Here is a 21,951-nt window from a genome sequence, read left to right as displayed (position 1 = left end):
TTTCTTGGATGCTTGGTACCTATATGTATTTAAAGTAGTTAGGCTAGGCATTCCCTGAATGCACACAGGCATGGAGCCATCCTCACTGGGTTTTGAGTGGTGTGCCTTACAACTGTCCCACAGAAAACAATAGCCAGGAGGAGAGTTCTTGGTTCTTGAGGGTCCATCCATTTCCTATCTGTCTCTCTAAAATCAAGTGATGAAAATAAGGTCAAAGCAATGGTTCAGGTTTCTCAGTCACTAAAATGGAAACGCTTCTCTAAATAAGGCCCTTTCCCATAAAGGGTAACATCAGGTCTGACAAACATCCCTGTGTGAGCCACTGCCCCCATTGAATAGCTCCAGCTGGACCACCTGGGTGACATTCCACTAGCACCTCACCAGTCAGCGCCCACACCTGCCAGGCAAGTTCTTTCAGACAGAGTACTCCCACCGTGCGAGAGAGTCTATTTTGGATGTTTCCTAATCCAAAAGAGAAAAAAGGAAGCCTAACAAACTTAGGTTCCAGATGCAGCAAACTTAAATGGTCTTTTTCCTGAAGCCCCCAGAGACAGGCTAAACATGGGAATGACGGAAGAAGTCTTAAAAATAGCACCACCATTGTACTTTCAAAATAGCAAACAATATTCTGCTAATGTCCTCAAACAGCTCTCGAAAGGAATTAAATAGCATTCTTCAACTAGCAAAAGTTACAAAACAGAACACAAATTAAAAATAAAATAAGCAACAAGCACAAAAACCTTGCAATGTGGTGGTGGTGGGATGGCACTGAAAGGCTCAAGGTTAACATAAAGTTGGAAAATATATAGCAGGCCATCCACTATAATAATTTTGCCAAGAACACATCAAGTTCTTTGTGGGCACAAGAGAACCAAGGCACATCACCCAAAACCTTGTGTGCATTCTGAGAATATATAACTACTTTATGTAAACACAGATACTAAGTATACAGGAAGACCACATTTTCAAAAGGTATGCCAGACTTTGGTAGTCAGAATTGGGTAGCATATAGGAGTGAGTGATTCCATAATTCATTTTTCTTTTTTGGAGATTTAAAATCATTTTGTTTACCTCCAAAATGCTTTGTCTGGATCGAAAGGATTATCCTTGGCACACTTCTCTCTTAATGCACCTTACTTTGTTGGTATAGAGGTCATCTGTGCTATGATTTTCATATAAGATTATCTCCCCCTCACCCCGTTCCAGCTCAGAGGTGAAACACTGACCTATTACAAGAATGACCGTGAAATATCTGAAGTTAGAGAAGAATAACAAAACTCCTGAACAAACAAAGCCTCAGTGAATAATGGATTTTTTTCGAGAAGTCATCACTGTATCATTTTGTCTGTGGAGGAGCAAATACTAGAATTTTTCTCCCTCAATTTCATCAAAATTGTCCTGTGTGGTTAATACTGAATATATTTATGAGGAAGGAGGGTGCAGATGGTGCAAGGAGTAATAAATTGAGTATTTGCTCCTTGGGGAGGAGCTGGTAGGTACCCAGCAGAGCTGGCCCTGTGGTTTGTGATGCACTGAATAAAATCTGTGGTAGTTAGGAAACCTCCCAGAAAGAAACGTATGGGAACCAAACCAGGACCTCTCTGTGTCTGATAGAACTTCTCTCAACATTCACTTTCACAGGCTAAGGATGGAGAAGGGAACCTAATATTCCTGGGGACCTGAGAAGCAGAAGTCAGCAAACAAAGAAGAGCTACTTAAAGGTGTGCTTTCTGGCTCTGGAGGCCTCTCTCCCTATCCATTCCATCATCATTGCTGTTATGCCCAGTGTTGGCTGATATTCTCAAACGCACTGTTTTCCTCAAGGAAGATCTTGAAGTTCTGTGGGTACTGGAAGGAAGAGAGGCTCTGAGAACAACAATGACAAAAACACTAGTGGGCAAAAGGATATTCTACCACTGGGTGAAGGCTTGATCATTTGTATAAAAGAGAAAGGCACCCTGTAAATGTAAAGACAGGCTCCGGAAGGTTGCAGACAATGCAGACTGCTGGGCCCAATTTCAGAGTTTCTGATTCAGTAGGTATAGGCTGGAGCTGGATAAGGTGTATCTTTAATAAGTTCTGGGAGGGTAGGGATGCTACAGATGCAGCTGATTTGGGACCATGCCTAAGACAACCACTGATTAAGAGCACACTTTGGAATACTGTGATTTTTTTTCTTCTCCCAACACACATCTCTTTTGAAGGTGCTGGAACCTCTTCACGTAGCCCCCTGACTTTTACTAACACTGTTAGCTCCAGGAAAATCTATTTAAAAATTGATTTCCTAGCAAAAGATAAACTTGATGCCATGGCACATTGCAAATCAGGATCGGCAAACATACTAACGTATCTGATTAGATTCAAAAGGTTGGTGTATATGAAATTTTCTCCCCTACAACCCAGGAAAATAACTGCACTTCATTAATACAGAATAATCACATATTTACCTGCTCATGAGACTATCAACTCACTTTTTAATATAAAGAACATAATTATCACTGAAAAACAAAAATGTAGCAACATCATTATTTTTTTTCAGCATGGGTAATTTTCCTCTGGAAACTTGAGATTTGTACATATACAAAGCAGCAACTTTAAGTGATCCCCTCTACATTTTTTTAATTGAACCCACTGTATTTCCCACCATTTTGGAAACAGGAGGTAGTTTCTAAAGCAATTCCCACTGATGGGTATTTTCACAATCTGCTGATTAAAACAGTGCAGTTGTTTCCCTGTATTCATTACAGACACGTTACAATAAGCTAAGCAATTCTAAAGTGAATTAAGTTGCTTACCTTTGAGCCTCGCTCATTAAAAATAATTTCAACATCTAAGATTTTACCAAATTGCTGCAAAGAAATAGAAATATTTTATAAGTAAAAAGAGAACTGGAATAAAATATACAATGTATATTGGTAATTGTTCCCTAAGTCAGATTTTTTCCCTTGTTTCATATCGTGGGTATATAGTGTAGTGTTCTACTGTTAAATAATTTGCTTGAAACAAGAGAAAACTAACCACACACATTATCTCCTGATTACATGGTCTCATACCGATGAGATATACCATCACAGCTTGGTACAAAATATTAATCAAAAGGTTAGTTCAGTGTTCCTTTCTTTATGTGGGGATGACTATTTTCCCAGACACTGAGCAGCAGATATTAAAAATGGCTAGTCATGACTTATGTAATGATCCCCCTAGACTGTTCCACCAGCCATTGTCAGAAACAACCTTGATGAGGGGGGATTTTGATAATAAAATGTTCAGTTAGAATATGATGTTGAGGATTTTGGTTCTTAGTTCACAGCAAAGCTAGAAACAGCCAGGCCATGTAAGACAAAGACAAACTAAGCAAACTCTGCTACCTAGATAGTCATCATAATCCAGCCATTCACACAGCTGTGATCAGCCTACACTGAAATGTAATCTCCCAAGATGATTCTCCATGTTGTTAAATGAGTATGTTTAAGACTTTTGCCATGAATAGTCTTTTTTTTAATAAAGCCCAGAAATGCAGTGATTTGTACATTCTGCATTTTAATTGTACCCTCGGTTACACTAGGATAGTCTGTAACATGTCTCTCTCCCCTGGGTGGGAAACACTAAGTATGCCTTGATAGCAGAAGGCAAGAGTGAATGGGGCAAGGGAGAAGCAGGATACAAATCAACTGGGCAGCTAAGTAAAACAAAAATACTTCCTTACACTTAAACTCCAGATTTTCCAGGAGAAATATACTCCATGCAATAATTAGGACATATTTATACTTATTATTTGTTGTTTGCCTGTAATTCATATTTGACTATTGTGTCATGTATATAAATCTATAGTATGTATGATTGTGTGTATATTATTTTATATTATGTGAATATAGATGTGTGTGTGTGTGTGTGTGTGTGTGTGTGTGTGTGTGTGTGTGTATGTGTTTGTGGAGTTTGGCAATCCTAGGGAGAAATGCTAATTAAGAAAGTCTTCATTCAGGCTGCTTAGCTCTAAAACTAGACTCATCTGATAATTCAGAATCCTGAGATGTGATTCAGGGAAGGGAAAGATGGAAATTTTGCCTCAAGGCAGAATGAAAGCAAATGACCATTTTAGTGATGAGAACAAAGAACCAGAAAAGCAAATACTTCCATTTTTTCTTTCATTTTTGGGGTTTCATATCAATCCAGTGATTTGTGCATTCTGGATTTTAATTGTACCCTCGGTTACACTAGGATAGTTTGTAACCTGTCTCTCTCCCCTGGGTGGGAAACACTAAGCATGCCTTGATAGCAGAAGGCAGAGTGAATGGGGCAAGGGAGAAGCAGGGTAGAAAGGTAATAAAAAAATGATACAAGCATGAGGGTAGGGAAGGAGCAGGCCACCTGGCCAATCTACCTCAGTCGTAGGTTATCAAGAGACTCAGACAGTGAGTACCAAGAATGTCCTACTAACCCTGGAGAAAAAAATCACTTGAGATACACTGGGGTGATCATTTAGAACATGTAGAGAAATCGACCTTCCTTGGAAAGACAGAAAAAATATGTGTATGCCAGTAGTATATAAATAGTTCAAACTCTTGCAGTGAAAATAGATCTGACTTAAGCTTTGCCATTCTGTGCCATAGAACTGTGCCTTTTGCTCAGGTATTCTATCCAATCAATGGAGCATGGGCTTTCTCTTGTTGAGCAGACATACGACTTTGTTTTAGAGACACATAAAAGAACAAGAAGAAAATGAGAAGGCTCAAAGAAGAAAAGATGTGGAAGGCCCACAAAAAACGTACCATGGAGATACTAAGAAACATGCAATGAATTCCCCTTACCATTTGTGAATAGTCAAACATTCTTTTGGTCAAGAGAAGGTTCTTCTTTATGGTATTTTTGGTGTCAAGTATGGGGCAGAGAAATAAAATCATTAAAAGTAGAAGAAGAAAATTTTCCAAAGTGTGAAATGAAGGATTGGCTATTCGAAGATGAACTTGGTTTCCTAGTAAAGAATCTTTCAGCTTTGTGAGCATCTCAGAAGCAGTCATTCTGATACAACTGCCCTAGAATATTCAGCTCACACAGATGCTATCATTTTTATTTCAGGCATAAGAGCCTGGAAGCACATATATTTATGGAAAGAGATGCCTGAAAAAGACTTCTTCCAAAACCATGAAGCAAATGTCATCTATGGAACATTCTCTAAGCAGTCAACACAAAAACACTTCCTTTAAAATAAGATCTAGTTGAGATAGAACCAATCAAAAAGTAATCTTAGCATGTGTCATTCCCTAAATGAAACAATGACACCATATGCCCTGAAATAGTTGCAAATGTTTGTTTCTTTGGCGGTTGCCACCGGGTTGATGGTTCTCCAAGCCAGTGAAATGAGCTGTAAGAAGAATGCTGACTGATGCAAGCCCCATTGCTGAGACAGTTGTGTACTATATTTATAGTATCAACAGTTTAATTGGGAAGTTTAGTTCTAATGATGTAAACACAGCTGGCACATTTTCAATTTAAACAGACGCAACTCACTCGCAGACAGAACTAGCATTTGCTTGCTCAATGGCAGCGTTCAGCAGAGTTCAACATCTCAAACGCACCTGAGGTGTCTCAATAGCTGTATCAAGAACAAAATCCAGAAGCTTAGAGGCACGCACTTGGGCAAATATGTACCGAGTGGTTTTAGAAATTCTCAGATCAAATAATATTTCTCTGAAACAGCATGAGGGGTGTTCAACAGGTACGAAATAAAACATTAAACTAAAGGTTAGCTCGAAGTGTGTGCATGGAACTTAAGAAAAGGCATCATTCCAGTTTTCTTCCAGTGTGGCTTCAATACAGAAATAGGAGGCACCATGATGACTTCGCTATTCATAACACCATGGTGGATAGAACTTAGCATGGACTTTGTAATTGCAAGGAAGCCCATCTCTACTATACTCATCGAAGGTGATCATCAAGCATGAATGAAATGTTATCATTCGCTGGTAAGTGGATGGAATTGGAGAACAGCATTCTGAGTGAGGTTAGCCTGGCCCAAAAGACCAAAAATCGTATGTTCTCCCTCATATGTGGACATTAGATCAAGGGCAAACACAACAAGGGGATTGGACTATGAGCACATGATAAAAGCGAGAGCACACAAGGGAGGGGTGAGGATAGGTAAGACACCTAAAAAACTAGCTAGCATTTGTTGCCCTTAACGCAGAGAAACTAAAGCAGATACCTTAAAGCAACTGAGGCCAATAGGAAAAGGGGAACAGGTACTAGAGAAAAGGTGAAATCAAAAAGAATTAACCTAGAAGGTAACACGCACGCACAGGAAATCAATGTGAGTCAACTCCCTGTATAGCTATCCTTATCTCAACCAGCAAAAACCCTTGTTCCTTCCTATTATGGCTTATACTCTCTCTACAACAAAATTAGAAATAAGGGCAAAATAGTCTCTGCTGGGTATTGGTGGGGGGAGAAGAAGGGGGTGGAGTGGGTGGTAAGGGAGGGGGTGGGGGCAGGGGGGAGAAATGAACCAAGCCTTGTATGCTCATATGAATAATAAAAGAAAAATGAAAAAAAAAAAAAAAGCATGTTTTGCATGTCCTAAGTTATGTGATCCACTGGATAGTTTGGTTTTTTTGGGGGGTAGAGGACAAATAGAGATTTGAGTAGATCATTTTCCTGCCCAGAACTATTTTGATAACAAAAGTAAGGCTGTGACACAAACAAGGGTATTATGTAAATTGGAGACCTGGACTCACAGAGAAACTGCTTCTGAAAACAATATAGAATTGTATACAGGATGGTATGTGGTGGGTCAGAGAGATGCACGAATCCTAACCTTCTTCTCTCATCCCAAACCCAGAAACGTGTACATTTTACATACTAGCTTATGTTGAGCATTCTTCAGGAGCACCATATTGGAGTCAGGAAATAGATGCTCAGTCCTTAGCTGATCTAACAACAGAGCTGAAGAGGAAGGTGAGCCATGGCTGGGATCAACAACGCTTCCGGTGAAACATCTGGAACAAACACCTCTAATAATATAATAGATCCGTTCACTCACACCCCTACTGATGTTTTTCAATGACTGGCTTCTGCCTTGTATATTACAGTCATATAACCTCTTGCCAAGGAATGTTCCATCTTGAAAGAAAACAGAAAAATAAGTCTATCATGAACCAGAAGATTTAATGCCAGACATCAGAACAAGTACATCAGAAAGAGGAGGAAGTAAAGACCATAAAATGAAAGATACAAGAACGGTACACCCAGGATTTCAATCCCAGTGAAGAGGTACTGAGGCCACAAATTAAAAATAAGATGTGAGACACCTGTGGCAACAATTAAGCAGGCAGTGGTTGCAGAAACATCCAAGTGGAAGTACTAATGGTTGCAGAGGTTGTCGGGAACACTGCTAGGGCTGTAGACAATTTGAAAAAGGAGATTGCTTTTGTGCCTTGTGTGTTTGACATTGAAATCTCCATGCACGTATTTAACAAAGAAGACAAAGGAAAAACAGTACAAAGATCTTTGTGAGTGCTTTTCTCTGTAATTTTCTTCATTGTAACCCTTGCCAAAGTGAAGGGACAGAGACAGAAGGTAGTACCAAAAGGAGAGAGGATGTCTGCCAACCAAAAGATTTGAGACATACTTAATTGGACTTAAAATATGGTTTCTTACAGTGACTATGATGTGAAAGAAGACACTATGTTAAATTCCCTAAACTCTAGGATGGGAAACCAAGCAGAATGTTACATATGCCTTAGAGTGTGATTCATGCTGTTCAGTGTATCATATAACAAGAATGGCTTTGTGACCATCAACATTTGGCCAGGAAGTACAGATTCTTAGTGTTTAAATTGCATTTCTTTTCTTTTTTCTTTTTTTTTTTTTTTGGTAGGACTGAGGCTTAACTCAGGGCTTCACACTTGCAAAGCAAGCATGCTACCACTTGAGCCACACCTCCAGTCCATTGTGCTCTGGTTATGCAAATGGGTTTTGCAGATGAGTTCTCTCAAACTATTTGCCTGGGCTAGTCTTGAATCTTGATTCTCTCAATTTCAAATTCCCAAGTAGCTAGGATTATAGATGTGAGCCACGAGCACCTGGCCTAAATTGCATTTCCTTAGAATGATGATTATAGACCAAGGAGGCCTCACAGTTATTGTAAGAGATCAATGAATCCATGTGTGCCAAATGTTTTTTACAGATGAAACACACAAAAATTGCTGTTTGTGATAAGCAGAATTAATTTTAGTATTAATGAATGTATAGTGTATTTTCTTAATTGATAGATGCTAGGTGAATCTGTCACCTTGTCAAATCAACATGTTGTTCACTGCTTGAAAACCTTTCACAGTACTGGGGTTTGAACTCAGGGCCTCATACTTGTGAGGCAGATATTCTACCATCATACCCCAGTCCAGGTTCTTGAAAATCCTGATTTAAAAAAAAATTGGCCCTGAAAGTAGATTTTGATCCAGTTCAACAACAGGTATATGACATTTGGCAAGCTTTTTCTGTGCCATCTACCTGGCACCAATCAGAATAGAGAGGTTCAGATATTAATGTAAATAGAATCCCTTCTCTGTGATTTCCAACTGTGAATATTTTGACTATTTCTCTGACTTAGCACTGCAGCCTCAGGTAAATTTCACGATAACCAAGAAGAACAGGGAGGGAAACACACCCTTCAGGGTAGAAACTGGGGTTTGCTGCAATGCATGATGCCACGAAAGAGCGCCAGGATGGTCATTATGAGGATCAAGTTCAAAGCCAACATCACAGCAATACTTGATGAGTAAAGATAGACTGAATAGCAAGACATCCTCCTGACCTGACATGGCAAGGAGAATATAATTCCTCTGGCTGGCCATCACTCAAACCTAGTCTCACTGCTATGCACACACTTAACCTCGACTCTAACTCTGAATGCTCTGCACTTTTCAAAGTCATCTTTGACCTGAAAGTGCCCGAGGGTATCTCTGTTCTGCAAGAGTTAGAGGGCTTAACTCAAGGTTATTACCAAATGAGAGAGATAAAAGTGCAAAAGCTGACCTTTTCCACAGAAATGTCAGGATTCAAGCCTGGGTATCTTAAATATTAGGATGCTTATTCTGCTTTTGTGTCAGATGCATACTTGATAACCATCATGTGTGTTAAAGGAATAAAAGGTGCCAGCTAACCCACAAATCACAGAGCCCCTCAGTAATGGATATGAGCTCCCTTTTCATGTGAAAAACACCAACAACTTTGTTTAGAAGGAGGTATTTACCTTGGGCATCTCTTTATTCCTTTTGTGATATTTGCATTTGTCCACAAACTCTTAAAAGAGTCTCCAAGCAGCCTACCTTTAGTCAAAGGTAAAGGATGTAATGCTTTCACTGAACGCACAGATACTGGCTACCACTGGAAGGTCATGGATAAATGGAGTGAGTACATTTGCAAAAAAACAAACAATATCTGAGCCCTGTCATAACTTTGTCCTTTGGTGGAGCTGAGACCAAAGAAATGGCAAACTCATCCCTTCTCTACGTGGATGATGCAGACTGGTATCTTTCAGAAAATGAATCAAGATCATGACAACCTATGAGGATGTAACACTATCATTTATTTTCTCAAGGTTAGTGGTGCCTTCTGGACTGCCCTGTGTTTCACCAGATTACCTGTGTCAGCCTGGCTTTTGCTGCATTTAATGGCATGGCAAATACCTCTGAATCCTTGTCATTGATTTTAGGAGAGTGCATACTACAAAAATCAAATCAGATGTCGAAATCAGTAGGATTTTTCCATTGTTGGTGGTGTTGGTGTGTGTTTTTTAACTAAGATTTAAGCATAACCACTTTTACACTGCAGCTATAATGCACAATGCCTGGGAAAGAGTAGGGAATTGGACAGATATGCCATGACTCACTGTCCCGGATAAGTTGGCAATGACTCCCAATATTTATTTCAGCTATAACATGAAATTCTGGATCACTGGATTTGGGATTCCAAATGGGCTTGTATGGACAGTGGGTAATCTAGGAGTTTCTTTTCCATTTGACACCCAAGTTAGTTATTAGATCATTTGGCAATGTATAAATACATGAGAATATGCATTATCTTAAAACCAAGAAGGACTGGTAGTTCCAATATACCCATAGACTAGACTGTAACACGCTTCCCGCCCACCATGCAAATATTCTGCCTTAATATTGTGAATACCAAGAACTCACATGAACAGAGAAACTGACGAGAAAGGCAGTACTTACACCAAACATTTGTCTGAGGTCAGGATCCCGGAACCGGAAGGGGATATTGGAGACATGCAGCCTCTTGGGCTGGGACTTGTTTTCCGTGTTTTCAGAAGGTTGTGTCTGTGGCTGGCCATCCGTTGGTGCTGCATCATCTGTCTGCTAAAGGAATAGAGAAATGCAAAGAGGCTCTGAGTAGACCTAAATGCTCCATCCCAATGAGCTGTCACTTCCCCTATATGTTGGGAAATGGCAGAACAAAGGAATAAGGGAAGAAATGCAGAGACCTGCATTCATTCAACAATTATTTTTTAGTCTCTACTGAGTGAATTCTCATCATGACTCTTCAATGCAGCAGTGAGCGATGTAGATAGAAGTCTCTGCCCTTGTGGGTCATAATCCCCACAGGAGAAAGACATAATGAACCCCAATAACAAATAAATGTAGAGTTGGAAGACGGAGATAAGCAGTAATGGAGAAAAATAAAGCAAAGGAAGGGGACTAGGAGTGCTGCAGGGAATGAGGTGGGGAATGAAAATCTCATCCAAAATGGAATAATAATCATTAAAGGTAAGACTATGTATTCCTTAGCCAACACTGCTCAAATTCTTAAGCTATGCATACATAATTGCTGAGGCTGTGCTGATAAAATATTAACAAACGTCAAAAACTTGAAAAGACCCTTTGGAATTCTGCAGTGGAAAAAATGGGCTGACTGGCTTAATTTTTCGAAGGTTTTAACTTAGTTTTTTAATTGTACAAACCTGAGCCGTCTACCACTAATGACCACATGTGTCTATTTAAATTTCAATGAATTAAAATTAAAGTGTAAAATTGCTTATTTGCATTAGCTGCATTTGAAGTGTTCAATAACCACACGTAGTTAGTGCTTATCTGTTGGACAGTGAGCATTTAAAATATTTCCATCTCTATAGAAAGATCTGCGGCTGTACTGGTGTAGCCAATGTAATAGTCTTAGTGTCACTAATTATTCTCTCCTGCCCTCCCCCACAATAAGCCTAGACACATTAGTGTTACTCTGACACCTGTATATAGGCAGGGACTAGGGAAAAAGTGGAAGAAACATTGGGATAGAACTTCATTTTTAGATACTTTCTCTGCAATTTGCAAATTCTGCCTCTAGGTGGCAGTACACGCCATTCACATCATACCTCTGAAACTAAGATGGAGAGTTTATGCCAAAATCTATCAAATTTATGAGCAAAGAATCATCCTCACCTATTTATAAGCAATTTAGAAGCATACAACTGGGATAAAACTATCAGTTCAGGCATCCAGGTGTAAAATAATAGAGATTTACAGGAGGCAATCTTACAGAGTGAAATGTAAAAGAAACATCCAAATAACATGGCACAATTAGCAATTTTCTCCTCACCCCTCATAGTTACTGGGAGATTTCATTTGCATTTTCCTTCCTTATATACACGGAATTGCATTTTGAAGTCAAGACCTCACAGTGGCTGGCATAGCATTTTCCCAAGCTGATTCAGTATCAAATGCCCTACCAGGTGACTTCCTCAGCCTTCAAGTGCAGTGTCATGATGAAAACAATGTAGTCATTTTTCCTATGCTGTGGAGTGGACAGGAAGAAGAATGGTGATATTTTTGTAACTAGTAAGTTCCTAGTTCTGAGGTGAGTGGAAGAGAAAGAGGTGGGAAAGGACAGTTACAATACAGTTAGTTCACTCTGGGATGAATCCAAATCACAAAAGGGCCTAGTAACCTTAAATAAGGGACACATAGCCCAGCTGGAGGTTCCAAGGCATGTCTAAGAAGAGGTGGAGGGGGCTGATGTGTGCCAAGAGAGCAAAGCATGTACAAAGATATGGACTGACCCTCTGGGTCCAGGGGAGGCTATGGGAACTCCAATGTGCATGAAAGATAGAAAAGGGAGAAGAATACAGAGGTTGAGGGGGTTGGGAGGGACTGGATCACAAAGGACTCTGTGTGCAAAGTCTGAATTTCCTAGAAACTGTGACAAGACATCTATCAGTCATAGGAGTGAGTTGTGATCAGCCTGTGTGTTACAATGTGAAACATCCCTCTGAAGTGACTGGCTGACATATGAAATGAATGAATGATCGGTGTATGTCTGAACTGGTGACTGAATGAGTGAACAATTAACTCTGCTAGCGTAAAATGATCATTAAAGAACAATATTCTATCAGTGAGACGCAAACAGATCAGGGACTAGCTTCTTTCCTTTTATAGTCTGTTTGGTTTCATATCTATGAAACAAATATGGCCTTGCATCATGAGTTACTTTTCAAAGGAGTGAGTGAATTTAGCATCTGACCACAAGATGCTGGATTGACATAAGCAATAATTAAGACCCCAAGCTCCCAGCATATTTTTCCATTCTGTTAGAAGTTGCTGTTTGAATGCAAAATTCAAATGCACTCCTCCTCATCCCAAGAAGGGGACTTAGATTTGGATTTGTGCACAACTACAGGATATTTCAGTTTAATAAAACTAATTAGGAATTACAAAGATTATGATTAAACATATTAAATGATTAATAGCATTATGCCGCTCATGTGAAAATTAAAATTAATCATCTCCAGTCAAACAGGACTTTGCAGAAATCTTTGTGTTGTTTCCTTTGATAAAAACATACTATGCTCAATTAATCATTTATAGTGTATGCATTTATACAAATGCCCATAAATTGTTCAGTAGGTATACTTGTGTTAAAAATAATTTTTGTGAAAATATGTGAAAAAAAATAAACCCATATTCTTTCAGCGTTTTGAGGGCTCGTGGAAAGGGAAGAAGAGCAATGGTAGCATGTACAGGTTAAGAAACAACAAGAGAAACAGAATCTCTTTCACACCAAGCATCCCTGTGTTCATGGTGTGACTGCACAAAGATCCTGGACTAGTGAGTCACATGGGCCTGTGTGTGAGCCCTCTCCATTCACTGCAGGTCACTTTACTCTCTGACTCTTAGCTTACTCATCTGTAAAAGGACAATAATGGCAAAAAGCCTGCAGGCTTGTGATGAGGACCAAATGTAGCAGGAAGTATAAGAGGCGGCTGGTGACTACAGAGTCCAGAGCACTAGGGTTTGCCTTGAAAATGATTATTACATTCTCTTACAACAAATGTGGGCTCTTTTCTTTCCATTTTTTCTGGGAACTTTCAGGGAAATGTACTTGGAACAAACTTGAATTTTTATGTCTCTGTTATAGTTTGGATCTGGAATGCTCCCCAAAATCCCATGTGTTAGGGGCTTGGTCACCAGCCCATGGTGATTTGGGAGGTGGTGGAACCTTTAAGAGGGGGCCTAGTGGGAGGAAGTTAGGTACTTGTGGGTGTATTCTTGAAGAGGATATTGGGACCCTATCCCTTCCTCTCGTCTTTGCTTCTTGGCAACCACGAGGTGAACAGTCCTCTACCACATACTCCTGCCAAGATGTACTGCTGCATTATTTCCCAAATGACCAACAGGGCCAAATGACCATAGACTGAAACTTTTGAAAAAACAAACAAAAAAACCCACTTTCCCTGTTTATAAGCTATCTCAGGTATTCTGTCACCATGACAGAGAGCCAACTAACATAGTCTTTCTGTTAGTTTCCTAACCAACTTCCAAAAATTTGGTCACTTAAAACAACAGAACTTTCTCTTCTCAGAATTATGGAGATCAGAAATCTAAAATCAAGGTTACCAACAGGGTTATACTCCCTCCAGAGACTCTTAGGAGAAAAATCTTAGTTTCCTCTACCAGCTTCTGGTAGCTCCAGATAGCCTTTGGCTTGGGGCTGTGTGACTTGTCATTGCTTCCTTCTTCACCTGGCCTCTTCCTTGTGTGCCTGACTCAAATATGCCTACAACTTTCTCTTCTTAGAAGGATAGTTGTCATTGGATTTAGAGCCCATTTTAAATTCTGGGTGACGTTGACTTGAGGTCTTTAACTTATCTATACCTGTAACAACCCTTATCCCAAATAAGGCCACATTCATTTATGATTCATAGAGGTTAGAACATGGACATATTTTTTGGAAGCTACCATTTAATTCAGCATAATCTCCTGCTAAACAAACAAAAAACACCCCAGAATTTCATGTTACAGTACAATAGCTGTTATCATTATTTATCGTCTCTGCTCTCAAAAGGACTGGCTTCTAACCAGGTGCAAAAGAAGGGAGGATGTCCCATCTTGAGCCAGTTTAGGTTCCCATTTGTCAATAGAACTCACTTTATTAAGGGCCCCAATGAAGATTCTTGAGCTTTGTCTTCTTCAGTCTGGGCTAGCCACTTGCTTTTCTGCACTTGGCCATAAACACAGTGATGCTGAAGCCCCCTCTCACTGTTGGGAAACCCTTCCTAGGCTTTCAGAAAGGCCACCAACACTCCATATCTAATGTTACAAATTCATAAACTATATACCTGTCTTGGACCCCTTGGAATGGGGTAATGACATCCTCATCTTTGTGACAGGTTAAGTCCCATATATAGAGAGGGGACTTTACAATAATCCTGATTCTTGTGGGCAGCAACAGTAACTACTATTCTCTATTTCGTGGGCCTGTGGATATGTACAGCTCTGAGACATGGTCTTCCTATTGTGAGGGAAAGCCTGTAGGACCCCACTAGATGGGAGGTCCGTTAACCCCAAGGGGTGAGTTTCCAGGAAGCACTTGGCAGTGTTTCTGAATAAGCTCATTAGGACCACAATGGCAGCTTCTACACTGGCCCACTGTGACAGCCCTATTAGGGAGGGGAGTGGTTGCTGCAGAATTTTTCTTAATAAACAAACTCCCCAGGTATCTGTGCAGGTTATAAATGTTAAGAAAACACCACTGGCACTTTAATCTCCTGAAGATCTCTTAGTGCTTCCACAAAGACCTTAATAAAGAACCACGGGGCTCCCTCTGCTATAATCATTCCTAATTCAATGAATAGGTCTGAGCAATCCACAGCTAATCCTAGTGAAATTGGATTTTGATATCGACCAATCCAGGGATGACTATTCAAGAGAATTTGCATAATAGTGTAGAAATACACACTTCTCAGATTTTGTTCCCCTCCAGGGTTTTTTATGAAGCTAGGTAGGCAGTGGAATTCACTTGGTGAGCATCTTGTAGGGAGGATCAGGTAGCTGGGTGTCCAAGCATAAATAAGGGATATTTATGTGTAGGCATCTCTGAGCTAAAATGTAGCTCTACTACAGCTTCTGAAATCTTCTGAGCCTCAGTTTCCCAGATACAAGCTAGGATACAGGGATGTCTGTGGTACCATGGTGCTAGAGCAACTCATCTGTGGGGATGGGTGGGTGACTAAAATGTGGAGGATGGAGTCTTGGGAGGTGTACGGCAATGTTGCCAACTGAAATCAGAATTCCAAGAGAAATTAGAGATTGTGACGTACAAAGCTGAGGGAAAAGGGGGGGGGGTGGACAAAAATCAGAAATAAAACAAGGACTGTATCAATGTATATTTGATAAGAAGTAAAGACACATGTATTCATAACCCAACACAAGCTATAGCTCAAGGATGCTGATGAACACGTACGGGCAGCCCTGTCCAATAAAATAAAATGTGATCAATATGTGAAATTTTACAATTTCTAGAAGCCATACTTAAAATCAAGTAAAAAGAAACAAGAAATCAATCTTAACAAGTGGGATAAGCCAAGTTCCATACACCAAATATCACACATTCTCTCTCATCTGTAGAACCCAGATCTAAAATGAAGATAATAATAATGATAGTAATAATAATGGGACATGAATGTTAAAGGGAGATGGTCTGGCAGGGAACAGAGGGGGAAAGAAAGGAGTCTAGGGTGTGAAAGGATTGAACTATGTAATAAACACACACACACCACACATGAAGATAGCATAATGAAACCCACCAAACACTGTAAAAGATGGAAGGAGAAGGGGAGAACTTGTTCAAAGTACACTGTACACAAGTATGGAATTATCACAATGAAACTGCCTTATATTTACTAATGTATGCTCTTCAAATATATTAAAATAAAATAACTAAAAGAATATATTCCAAATTATCACAAAATTATTTCAAAATGGCATTGATGTAAAATATACTTTATGTTCTATTTTTGTACCACATCTTTGATATGTTGTATATATTTTACACACACAGATCATAATCTCAATGTAGACACTGACTTTTCATTGGAAACCCTTGATCTATATTTAGGCTTTGAAAATTTAACAGATGAATATCCAAGCTTTTCCAAAAGCACTTCAAAAGTTCCTGATCACTGAATCAAGCATGGGTGCTCACAGTAACCATAAAGTTGAATGAATTAAAGAGTCAGATCCCTAGTCACACTAGCCATATTTTAAGCACTCAGCAGGCAACATAACAGCCTTTCAAGGTATTACTGTCCCAGTCCTAGGTACTTGTGTATAGGTTACTTACATGGCAAATGAGTAGGAAGGATGCTGGCAGAATTGAAGATGACGATCTCTTGAGCATAAAATAAAGAGATTATCCTGAGTTACCCTTGTTGGTCCAGGAGGATCATAAGGAACCAGCCTCAGAGTGAAGGGATTTGAGAAGAACTCACCTGCTATTACTGACTGGCTTGATGATGGAGGAAAAGAATAATGACCCAAAGAATGGGGGAGCTGGAGAGGGCTAGGGAAGGCTAGCGAATGGTTGCTATCATGAACCCCAAGAAAGAAATGTCATCCTGATGGTTAAAATTCCTCATTTCACCTGATGAAATGTACACCAGCCTACTGACATCCACAACAATAGCATACTAAGTGTGTGTTTTTTGAACCACTAGTAATAATTTGTTACAGAAAAGAAAAAAAGAAACACCATCACACTCCCTCATTACAAAGCACAGATACAGCATACTTCCATTACGCCAGAAAATTCTATCAGACAACACTGTTTTAGACATAGTGTGTTGGTGGAAGCATGGTGGTTGAAAGTGGAGAGAATACACTTCAAAGTGAGGAAAACAGAAAGAGAGAGAGAAAGAGCCATCTTTAAGACATTTCTTGTGTTCTCTGAAATGAGAAATATGGTTAAGTCAAGTCTATATCAACATTTCAAGTGATTTTTTTTAAAGAAAGAAATTTCAGATATTAATAATTTGGGATATAATACTGAGGTGGTGTTATGAGAATTAAAGATAATATCTCTCATATACAGGTTGGGTCTCTTGGGCAGGTAGGTCCACATGTGGACCATCAGGTGACACCGGTTGCTGTCATTGTCATTGTGGCTATTTGGCACTATTTCCCTTTGACCTGTATTAATGTGTTTCTTAACCTACTTCTACATTCACGGATACATTGAAGGTTTTAGGGAAGCTTTAGACCTCTTGCCTAGGAAGAAACGAACACATTTCAGTGTTTTGCATCTAATTTTAGAAGGTTCATAAGCTCCATGGAGGACACACAGATACCCTGAACATGGATCAGAATGATTGTGGGAGGTTATGTGCGTTTGTTCTATCCTGAGTTGACATATGACTACTGGCTGTCAGGGATGTCCAATGTTACCCTCCAGTGGTAACTTATAAGCAAAGTGTGGAACTGGCTAACAGGTCTGAGATAGAGGATTGAAAATACAACTGAGCTGATGTCCTGCTGTGAGCTGGGAGGTCTCCATGCCTTGTCCCACTGAATATTATAATAATTTGGAAGACTGAGGCTCAGAGAGCTAGGAGATGGAAAGATTCAACTTAGGATGTTTGAGTCCATATCCCGAATTCTCTTCACCCTGCCATGGCCACTCAAGGTCACAGTGAAGATGCTCTGGGAAGTCTAAGGACAGGACTAGGGGTGACTTCAAAGCACATACAGGAAGTAAGATTGACAGCTACTGTTAACTGCTGTGCTCTTTGGCTGGAGCAAATGGGATGAACTCTACATTCACAGCACCAGCCAACCAACAAGCAAACACAGCGGCTCCTTTGAACTTCCGTGTTGAACCCTTAGTCATCATAAGTATTTTTAGTTCCCTTATCTCTCTGCCCAAGTAGAACACAAACAGCCCAAGGTGGCCCACAGTAAGGGACTCAGCACATCTTTCCTGGATCATTCCAGAAGCACTCTTCAGGTCCATTTTTTCCCCACAAGCATCCCCAGTTCTGCTTTCACGGTTTGGAAACCCAGCACTCAAGACAGGACGCTAACACAGCATGATTTTCCTCACTGCCAGCATAGGGAACACACATTTTTTTTCTCTCCTATCAGCCCCCTCCCCTCCTCACACAAAACCCTTACAGTGATAAATAAAAAGTGTACTTCTGAATACGCAGCTGCTTCTCCCTCCACCAATCAAGCTATTTCTCTGAGGGAGAAACTCTTGAGTGTCTGCAAGGCACGATTTGATTAAGTTGACAATATTATCTGAGCAATGGTTGAGTACCCACTGTGATGTACTTTGGACCAAATTGATTTGTGTAACGAACACTTGCTCTGTCTCTTCTTGCAGCCTGAATAGCGGTCTTTATTTAGCCAGTAATGCTGGGCGCCGAGTGAATTTACAGAGTCCATGGTCCCTCTCTCTCCATCTGCAGAGAGGAGCAAGGGCAGAGCACGGACTGGCATAATTCAATACAGTGTACTATAAGCTCAGAAAATAATATCACAGAGTTCTGCAATATACCTATTTGATTTGATTTGTAAACCTGATAAAAAAGCAATCGAGAAAAGTTCAGGGGGAAAATATATATGTTCTAAGCCAAACTTTAACTATGTTGAATGTGTACAAAGAACCAAAGGCGGGGGGGGGCGGTGGTGTTGAAGAAAACCATGCATACTAAATCGACTTCCTACCCGCATTAGACAATATTGCACATTCTCCATTTAAAATGAAGCAAAACTGTAAAAAGTTATTTTCCATTAAAAAATAATAATGGCAAGCTCAGGGACTGTGAATTAAAACCCACATCTCAGGTTTTTCTCACAATCCTACTTCAAAACGGAGCTGTGCGGAGACGCTCAGCTTCCTGCCTTTTCATTTTAGCTCTGTAGGCAAACAAATAAGTTAATCACACAGCTTTGGATATAGCTAATGCCTCATTCCTAGCTCGGCAGGGCTGATTCTGCAGCCAGGTGATGCAGATTTCAGAAATACACCACATTTCCCGTAGCTCAAATAAATTCAATGCTCTGCTCAGATGATGAAATTTCCTCCGAAAGAAGGGCTGGAGGAATGAGAAGGGCTGACTCCAAATTTCTTTGGAAATGGGGGGGTGGGGAGGTGAGTTGGACTTGTAAAGGGCCAGGTGTTCAACTCATCAGTAAAGGACGTGGGCTGTGAAGGTAACTGTATTAGTCCTCTCTGGCTGCTATAACAAAATGCCATAGACTGTTTGGCTTATACAAGACACATTTATTTCTCCCAGTTTGGGAGACTGGCTGAAGGTCCAAGATGAAAGTGTCACAAAGTTTGGTTCCTGATGAAGTTTCTCTTCCTGGCTTGTCAACAGATAACCTTCTTGTTGAGTCTTCACAGGACACAAAACAACTCTGGCCACTCTTGCTCTTTTTATTGGGAGGAGGGGAGTACTGGGGGTTAAACTCAGGGCCTCCCTCTTGCTAGGCAGGCGCAGTACCTCTTGAACTATGTTTCTAGCCCTTGTTTAGTGTTGCTTATTGAGGAAGGGTCTTGCTTTATTCCAGGGCCAGCCTGGACTGTGATCCTCGTATTCATGCTTCCCTGTGTAGCTGGGATGAGAGGTGCCCACAGCCATTGGTTGAGTTGGGGTTTGGTGAACTTTTTTCCCATCTCGACAATGAACTGTGATCCTCTCAATCTCTGCCTCCTGAATAGCTAGGATTACAGGCTTGAGCCACAATGCCCAGCACTCTTGTTTTTCTTAGAAGGACGCTAATTCTTTCATGGGGCTTCCACCCTTACGGCCATATTCAAACCTAATTGACTCCCAAAACCCCCATCTCCAAATGCTATCACATTAGGGGGTAGGGCTTCCACATAAGACTTTGGGGAAAGGCAGATCAGTGCCACTGAGGCACAGCTCACAAACGCAAGACACTAAGGATGACTACTTATCCCAAAGAGATAGGTGTGAGCTGGAAACCAGGTCCTCACTTATTTAATCTTTCAAAATGTATAATCAGGCAGCTCTGCAGGTTGGTATGTGCTTCTCAGAGAGTAGAGTGACAAGACAATAGAATGTATTCTTTCTCTGCTTCTCCATGCTCCAAAGCTTTGGCCTGGGGCTGGCAATGAGGCCCTGAGTTCAAAACCCCACCCCCCCGAAAAAAAAGAAGTAAAGAAAGAAACAGCTTTGGTTTTTCCTTCCAGGAACAAATAGTTAAAAATATAACAATAACAACAATAATATTGTATGGATACCTATAGACTTGGAACTAAACGACCTGAGCTTGAACGCCAACTCCATTCCCTCCTATCTATGCAACACTAAGTCACTTAACCTCTGGGACTCATTTCCTTCATCCAGCAAATAGGAATACTGATAGCACCCACACCAAATGGGTTAGTCTCCATTAGCGGTTAGCATGGTTCCTGATCCATGACTGCTATTATTATCAATATCTACAATAGTGCCCAATACCAGGACCCCATTTAATACACATTGGTTGAATAATTAGCACTCTGCTAAGCTCTGTGCATGTGTTGTATTTTATGACATCATTTGATGACTCACAAAAAGTGATTCTATTACTGTGTCGCTTCTATGACAAAGGATCTGAGACTGAGAGGGACACTGATGCTTGATCAGTGTGCCGGGGTAGGGTTTCCAAAGGGTTGTGGCATAGGCATGGCACTCCAACACATCTACATTTGACATCTAAAGAAGAAGCTGAAGCTTCAGTAAGGCCAGTCCATTCTACAGCTCCCCAAAGCAATGAGTCCTCAACTCTCTCCTGTCACTACAGATGTGGGCAGTTGGCATGAGGCATTTCCTGCCTTTTTGCTCTAAACTCTCCAGTACTTTGCCAGGGTCTACAGGACAAGGACCACTGGGACCTCTCTTACTTCCTCCACCTTCTTCTCTTGGGCCTTGCTATTTTGGGGACGGGGTTGAGAGAAAGAACCAAGGAGGCAGAGAGCATCTAATCAAGTTGATGCTTCCCGGTGGGAGACCTCTTGTATTCATTCCACTGGATTTCTGCCACCTGGTGCTCACATGGATGTGGGAGAGTCTGCAGAGCTGGCAATCTCAGTTACTTTGGGTGATGAACAGCCATCCTGTCATCCTCCACTCTTGCTCAGGGTCCTATGTCTTTAAGGCTGCCACCTGTGGTCAGTGCCACCAAATTTTCCTGCAGATGGTGATCCCTCCAGGGGAGATGCAGCCCTGAGGTTCCTGCATGCTCTTAGAACTTCTGCCCTTTCCTCTCATTTCAGCCTTTTTCAAGAGCCACAGGAACAACAGGGGACAGGTGGCAGGTGTCCTAATGCAGTCTCCACAACTATCTCTCCATCTCACTGCCTGCAGTGATGCCAGGCAAACCTCTGCAAAGCCTAAGCCTCCCCCAACTAATTGAAGGAATCCTGCCACTGTCTTCTGCTTTGGAACATTCTAAACATGAGCCTCTCTGTTGTACAACTGGGTGAACTTCCAGTTGAAAGAGGTGGCGGATTCCTCCTGGTTGTCACCCCAACCTCCCCAGGAGTGGGTTCTCCTCCCCCCACCTGAATCTCCTGTATTTTTTTCTTTTAAATCCCTTGTTCCACTAGGAAATCATGGCCTCCTGAAACCTCAATTTAAAAAGAGAAAATGTTGCTATT

The 21,951-nt window shown here is 40.7% G+C and overlaps 1 protein-coding gene across 31 annotated transcripts in view; it reads right to left on the bottom strand.

The window, feature by feature from the left end:
* Rbfox1 (RNA binding fox-1 homolog 1) overlaps positions 1 to 21,951 on the bottom strand; it is a 1,956,039-nt gene that overhangs the window by 108,811 nt on the left and 1,825,277 nt on the right. For 26 of the 31 annotated variants that reach the window (XM_074060407.1, XM_074060399.1, XM_074060403.1 and 23 more), the window contains 2 exons: positions 10,227 to 10,370; positions 2,796 to 2,849 (listed from right to left, as the gene is read on the bottom strand). In XM_074060407.1, the coding sequence (XP_073916508.1) occupies positions 2,796 to 2,849; positions 10,227 to 10,370 (198 nt within the window). The remainder of the gene's footprint in view (positions 1 to 2,795; positions 2,850 to 10,226; positions 10,371 to 21,951) is intronic. The other 5 variants (XM_074060396.1, XM_074060397.1, XM_074060400.1 and 2 more) reach the window with 1 other exon arrangement.

The sequence above is a fragment of the Castor canadensis genome, chromosome 17 (assembly GCF_047511655.1).
Source record: "Castor canadensis chromosome 17, mCasCan1.hap1v2, whole genome shotgun sequence".
Taxonomy (NCBI): Eukaryota; Metazoa; Chordata; class Mammalia; order Rodentia; family Castoridae; genus Castor; species Castor canadensis.
This window is presented reverse-complemented; position numbering and strand designations above follow the sequence as displayed.